At 35.0% G+C, this 7,582-nt stretch overlaps 2 protein-coding genes across 2 annotated transcripts; one reads left to right on the top strand and one right to left on the bottom strand.

The window, feature by feature from the left end:
- On the top strand, nt 2,145-4,525 carry LOC104750346 (polygalacturonase-like). The gene is made up of 3 exons (XM_019238092.1): nt 2,145-2,641; nt 3,611-4,129; nt 4,307-4,525. Exons 1-3 carry the CDS (start codon nt 2,186-2,188, stop codon nt 4,523-4,525), a joined length of 1,194 nt encoding a protein of 397 aa, XP_019093637.1. The 5' UTR covers nt 2,145-2,185.
- LOC104750345 (cytochrome P450 72A13-like) lies at nt 4,783-6,960 on the bottom strand. The gene is made up of 5 exons (XM_010472131.2): nt 6,625-6,960; nt 6,304-6,521; nt 5,973-6,220; nt 5,514-5,883; nt 4,783-5,432 (listed from the first exon to the last, which is right to left on the bottom strand). The coding sequence occupies exons 1-5, from the start codon at nt 6,899-6,901 to the stop codon at nt 5,007-5,009; spliced, it is 1,539 nt and encodes a 512-aa protein (XP_010470433.1). The 5' UTR covers nt 6,902-6,960; the 3' UTR covers nt 4,783-5,006.

Below are 7,582 nucleotides of genomic sequence, written 5' to 3'. Positions count from 1 at the left end.
AATTCTCTCTCAATAAGCATTCTGATACTTCTACTATGTACGTGTGAACGAAACTCTTTTGATGAAATTTAATTTTAGTGCCTTCGTTTTCTTACTTTATATAGCTGTGTAAGTTTAAACGATTGTGTTTGATGTGGAACAACCTGTAAATGAAGTACTAAGTAAGCAAGTATTCTCTCTCAATAAGCAATTATGCTTAATGTGAACACATAATATGATATTTAAATTTGTAATTAAGTCATACATATTGCAGAGCGAAAGTTGAAATAGAAGCCAAATCGAGGAATTTTTGGGTCCATGACTTTAAACGATAGAATTAATTTGTAAGTTTTGTTCTTTGTTTTAGTAAGCAATGCGATGCTTAATATTCCACTAAGCATGTATGATATATAGGTCTACTGAAAAAGAACAAAAACCGAATAAGGAGTTTCCAATAGTATACGATAAGTTTAAACAAACAATGATCGTTGAATTTTGCAAGCCATATGAAATTTATTGAAGTTTTATTCCATGAATCACCACCATGAATATATGGTTATCTAATATTCGACATATATTTCTGTTTTCTTCGTGACCGATGAGTTATCTAATAACCTACTACTAAATCAAAATGAGTTATCCTTTGTTTTTGTCTTGATTTTCTATTTTTCTTAAAAGTACCCTTAGTATCTATATAGATACATTTTGTGAATAATGACAGCATTTGGTCACAAGATGTAGGATGCAATATATATGTCTTCTTTTTTATCATATCCGACCAATATCATCTTGTAGTTACATATGATTTTAATCATCCATATGCTTCGTGAATGTGTGATAAGAACTTATCTAGACTTTTCGATCCCCATTGATTAATTAGTAGGATATGAAGTGGTGTCTAACCATTCAGATCTTTAGTATGCATCATTTTCCGATTATCTTTCATAACCGGTGGATCAGTTTTGTTATAATGTCTTAAAATTCATAATTGAAAGAGTGTATTTTTTAGCGACTCTTTATAATTAGTACAAAAATATCTTAAACACAATTGAAATATACGATTTTCTTGTCGTCATATTCATTTTTAAAGTATACGTTAAAACAAGATGTTCATTACGAGAAATGTGTATGTACACTAGAAAACTGATATCAAGGATCTTATGTCTTTAATGTCATACAAATATCAAGGCTGGTAGCGGCGCTGTGTTTATGTTCAAGACATACAGAGTTTGACTTATACGAGAAAGATTCTATCTCTAATTTATGAATGTCATTTCACAAGATAATGCAACTAAATTCTTAATATGCAGCACAATAATAAATTTTGTACGAAAAAATTATTGTATCTTCATGCATATTATTTATACATATGAAGCTTACAGAGTTGATATCACCTAAAACAATGGCATTACATGATTAGTGAAAATGATGGTCAATCTTTTTACCGTAACCAACTTTTTAAAATTTGTATATTTGATGAACTCATATCTTTATAAATTCTATTATATGTCAAGTAACTATCAAATGATCCTTCAACATTAATCGCTTTTTCTAATATTTACTATTACGATCATCATCGTTATATCATTTGTTTACAATGTCATTTAAAATAAAAATAGCTTTGAGTCTGAATTACACTTTGTTAATTTTTTTTCATTTGCCAACCTAAACAATCTCTAGTTTCAAACCAAAATCTGATCTATATGACATAATTATTGATCAAAATTTGGTTTGGAGCTGGAAATTAAATAGCTTAGGTCGAAGGTTTTATGAATTGTAAATCGGACTCAAGGCTAATTTCATTGATTTTAAATGACATGATAACTAAATTAACTAACGATCATGATTGTAAATTTTTTTTAATGTAATTACCATTAAAAAAGCGACTAAAGCTCAGGATCACTTGATAATTACTCGACTTACAATAATAGATAGAATGATTTATTCAACGTTACGTACGGAGGCTTCAAAAACTACTTGGAAATCAAGCAACTCGTTTTCAAATACCTTGAGAGATATATATGGTGACGCCCGCCGTTTGCTTCATACTTTGATTCTTAAACCACAAAGAATCCTTCTTCTCTTTATCCAAGACCCTAGCAAACTTATATATATACACACGTGCACACTTCTACTTTTTCATCAGAAAATACAATAATCTTAAACTTTATAAAATCCTTCCATTAAAAAAAAAAACACACACAATATGACATTCTCTCTAAGCTTTGTTCAGGTCTTTAGCATCGTTACAACAATCATTATGTCCCACTTTGGTCAGTCTGACGCAAGAACAAGTCTTAACGTTCTGAGCTTTGGCGCAAAACCAAACGGAGTGGTAGACTCGGTAAAAGCTTTTTCGGATGCATGGGATGCCGCGTGTGAAGTGGCAGACTCGGTCGTGATTTACGTACCTAAAGGAAGGTATTTGGTTAGCGGAGAGGTTCGGTTTGAAGGAGAAAGTTGTAAAAGCCGCGAGATAACATTAAGGATTGACGGAACTTTAATTGGTCCTCAAGACTACAGGTTGCTTGGGAAAAGAGAAAACTGGTTTAGTTTTATTGGTGTTCACAATGTTACGGTTCTTGGTGGTTCTTTTGATGCTAAGGGATCAACCTTGTGGAGCTGCAAAGCCAATGGTTACAACTGCCCTGAAGGTGCAACGGTATGTGTTAACTCTTTAATTTATCCATTTGCGTGGTTTTTTTTTTGTCAATAACATGCATTATGCGGAATTGAATTTTACCGATGACATATAGACAACACTATTACAACTACGAGGCTACATGTCCCAATAATTTATGCATTTGCTTGAAATTGTATGAAAACAAAAAATTTGTTTACGAAAATATATATTTTAATTTTTTTAGTAATCACAAAAGAACACAAAAAAGCAAATCAAGATTTAATAAAGGCTATTTAATGTAGACATTGAGATTCATGGACTCATACAACGTGAAGATCAAAGGAGTATTGTCATTGAATAGCCAATTGTTCCACATAGCAATAAACCGTTGCAGAAACATAAAGATTGAAGATGTCCGGATCATAGCACCAGATGATAGCCCCAACACTGACGGCATTCACATCCAGCTATCAACCGACATCGAGGTCCGAAATGCTTCTATCAAAACCGGAGACGATTGTATCTCGATCGGACCGGGTACAAAGAACCTTATGGTAGATGGAATCACTTGTGGTCCTGGACATGGAATCAGCATTGGGAGCTTAGCGAAGTCCATAGAGGAACAAGGCGTGGAAAATGTGACTGTGAAGAAGTCTGTGTTTGTACGAACAGACAATGGACTAAGGATAAAGTCGTGGCCACGACNTGCAAAGCCAATGGTTACAACTGCCCTGAAGGTGCAACGGTATGTGTTAACTCTTTAATTTATCCATTTGCGTGGTTTTTTTTTTGTCAATAACATGCATTATGCGGAATTGAATTTTACCGATGACATATAGACAACACTATTACAACTACGAGGCTACATGTCCCAATAATTTATGCATTTGCTTGAAATTGTATGAAAACAAAAAATTTGTTTACGAAAATATATATTTTAATTTTTTTAGTAATCACAAAAGAACACAAAAAAGCAAATCAAGATTTAATAAAGGCTATTTAATGTAGACATTGAGATTCATGGACTCATACAACGTGAAGATCAAAGGAGTATTGTCATTGAATAGCCAATTGTTCCACATAGCAATAAACCGTTGCAGAAACATAAAGATTGAAGATGTCCGGATCATAGCACCAGATGATAGCCCCAACACTGACGGCATTCACATCCAGCTATCAACCGACATCGAGGTCCGAAATGCTTCTATCAAAACCGGAGACGATTGTATCTCGATCGGACCGGGTACAAAGAACCTTATGGTAGATGGAATCACTTGTGGTCCTGGACATGGAATCAGCATTGGGAGCTTAGCGAAGTCCATAGAGGAACAAGGCGTGGAAAATGTGACTGTGAAGAAGTCTGTGTTTGTACGAACAGACAATGGACTAAGGATAAAGTCGTGGCCACGACATAGCAACGGGTTCGTGGAAAGGGTTCGGTTCTTAGGGGCTCTTATGGTCAACGTTTCGTATCCTATCGTCATCGACCAGAACTATTGCCCTGGCGATTCTTCTTGCCCTTCTCAGGTCCGTTTCATATTTATAACTCAAATAGTCAAATAATTATGTCTGATTTTAAGAAATAATGAGTTTGATTGGTAACTTTTTATATGATTGTTACCAAATCACAAAAGTGATAAAATTAGCCAAAAAAAAAGTGCTAGTGAAACTTTAACTAAAATATGGAAAAAAAAAATTTTACAGGAGTCGGGAATCAAAATAAACGATGTAATATATAGCGGAATCATGGGAACATCAGCCACAAAGATTGCTATAAAGATGGATTGTAGTGAGCGAGTACCATGCACTGGGATTCGAATGCAAGCGATTAATCTAACTTACAATGGTGAAGCAGCAAAGACTTCTTGCATAAATGTTTCTGGTAAGCAACTTGGTTTGGTTTCACCTAGTGGATGTCTCTGAAACTCTATACGTTTGTTCAGACCAAGATTTGTAGAATAAAACATATGACATTGGTAAGTTGTACATAATATATTTGTATATGTATCAAAAATTCATTATTTTTATATACTTTGTAACAATTAATGTAAATGATTCTGTGTACAGAACATGTGGTTGTAGTACCTACTGATCTGTAATTTTTTTTTTTAAAAAGGAGCTCAATCTTTATACGAAAACGAATCATTGCTGCAGTGCTCATATTATAAAGGACATTCAAAAAGTATATATACTTAATATCTTCTGTGTTGACTTGTACAAAGGTTCCAGCAAGGCCTAATAGACGATGGGTGAGCATGGCCTTTACCTTATCATAAATTAATTAGAAATAAGATGAGTTTTGTATATATATTATTGTGATGTGGACTAGTTTCCTCTGTGAATGACTAGTTTATTTGACAACACAGATGCGTGAATGACTAGTTTATTTGACTAGGTTATAGAATTATAGCTTCTGAAGGATAACAGGAGCACCAAACTGTGGGTTAATGGTCATGGCTTCGTAAGGTGCGTGAACATAGGAAGGAGAAAGCTCGAATGAGAATCTCTGTAGAATCAAAGCCATTGCCATCTTTGCCTCCAATAGGGCAAAATGCTGGCCGATGCATATCCTTGGTCCCCACCCAAAGGCAAAGAAGGAAAGTTGGTTCTTTGTTGCCTTTGAAAGACCGTCTTTGAACCTCTCGGGCTTGAACTCTGCTGCATCGTTGCCCCACAGTTCGGTGTCCCGTTGGACTAACATAATAGGTAGACTAATCTGAACCCCAGCTGGTAGTGTCAAGTCTCCTAGCTTCATCTCTTTTTCAGTAGCTCGCATCAGCTGAACTACTGGAGGATATAGCCTTAATACTTCATATAATATCATTTTAATCTGCAAGGGATCAAATCATTCAGCAAAAGTTAATAACACACAACAAAAGTATTGATACGTTTTAAATTTGTTTTTACATACAAATTTGAGCTGGTTAAGGCCTTCTGTATCTGGTTCTTTATCGCCCAAAACTTGCTTCACTTCTTCTCTTGCACGTACCTGCCAGTCTTGGTGTTGGCTTAACATAACCATTGTCCAAACCAGAAGTACTGAGGTTGTCACCTGCCCGGCGATATAAAACAACTTGCACTCTTCTATTACTTCCTCAATGCTCAATCCATTTCCTTTCGCTTGACCCGTATTTGACTCAAGAAGTATACCCAACATATCGTCGTTTGGTGCTTCCCCGGCTTCTCTCCCCCTTACCCTTTTGTTAATGATCCCTCTTAGTATAACTTCGATTTCTCTATATGATGCTTTCATCCTTCTATTGAGCTTCGTTGGGAGATAACTATGCAAACAACAAAACAGAACAGAGAATATGGTTCATAACACCTAATAGCTTGTAGAACGAGCTCAGCTAGTTTTATCTTTCTTTACCTATATCCAGGGACAGAACCTTTCCGAATAGCTTGTAGAACGAGCTCAGCTAGTTCTGTCTGGTTCTCAAATATCCTTTGTCCTTCTTTGTAGCTGCTACTAAAAGCAGTACGAGAGATCACATCTGCAGTCATATTCACAAGCCAAGGCCAAACATCCACCTCGCATGGAAACCCTTTATTGGAAACTAACTTATCCCATTGGTCAACAACCTCATTGCAGCTCTGGTGAAACGCTGGTACCATATTCTATACATAGAATCAAAAGGCACAAATCAGAGCCAAATAAACACATACATAAAGAAAAGCTAACGTGATTCTAAAACCTAAACCTTGATTCTCTCTAGATTGAAAGCCGGATTGATGACTCTTCGGTGTTTCGCCCATTTGTCACCATCATAGTCAGCAAGTCCAGTTGCTATCAGTCTGACCAAAGGGAACGTATGCGGCTTGGGGAAATCGTAAACTTTGTTGAACGCTTCCTTGATTAGCTCAGGATCCATTATAGTGATGACTGGTGTAGGTCCAAGCCATGTAAAGAAAGTATTTCCTGTTCCAGCCACATAAGACGATACGAAAATTGAGACCTTTTCGAGATCACATACTCTTGAATAGTTTTGTCCTAAACAGAGAGAGAGAAAAAAAAACCCTACCGTGAGTCTTAAGCATTTGCAAGGGATAAGGCACAACACGTGGCGTGATATCATCCGTTAGTTTGATGGCTTTGGATTTAGCCTCCATCATCATGCTATAACTCCTCTTTATGTCGCCGAAAAGAGGCGTGTAAGAAGTTCCGACAAGACCCTCTCCTCTCAGGTAACTCTCAAGCATCTTAGGTTTAAACCAAACGCAATTCAAAGTTCTCCATACCCACCACGACAAAACAGCTATGGCTATTGAAACTGTTACGGACGCTACTGATATCTCCATTTTCCTTTCCTAGAGAGAGAGAGAGGATTTGAGAACATTCGGACTGTTAATTATTTTGTTGTGACTTGTGAACGTTGTATCTTTTGCTTTATACTGTCACAGTCCTATCCCACTTAGTAGCTTATTTAGATTAGTTTGAAAATATCGATAGAAAGTGGAGATTTCTTGGCCATAAGTTGTGTTGACGTTTCTTTGTCAGTTGTCACTCACCACCACCGTTCATGTGTTTTTGGTTTCTTCTACCAAAGAGTTTAATTAATTAATTTATGTGAAAAGTTAGAAGAAAAATATGAAGACATGGGGTGAAAATTATATATATTTACACTAGAAATTCAAACCATGTAACTATACAAAAAAAAAGGAAATATATTTCTTTTTCAATAGAATCATATAATTAAATTAATTTCTTTGAAAAATATAGAAGCAAAATATGATGAAATAGGGGAAAAAATATATCTTTACATTAGAAATTTAAACATGTAACAATACAAAAAAAAAAGAATATATATATATATATATTACTTTTTCAGTAGAATAATAAAATAAAATTAATTTATGTGAAAATAGAAGCAAAATACGATGAAATGGGATGAAATATATATATATATATATATATATATAGTTTTACACAGATGAAAGGAAAACATAGAATTTAAACATTTGAAAGACTAAAATATAGAT

The sequence above is a fragment of the Camelina sativa genome, chromosome 16 (genome assembly GCF_000633955.1).
Source record: "Camelina sativa cultivar DH55 chromosome 16, Cs, whole genome shotgun sequence".
Classification (NCBI taxonomy): Eukaryota; Viridiplantae; Streptophyta; class Magnoliopsida; order Brassicales; family Brassicaceae; genus Camelina; species Camelina sativa.
The sequence above is the reverse complement of the archived record's forward strand: the minus strand, read 5'-3'. Positions and strand labels throughout refer to the sequence as shown.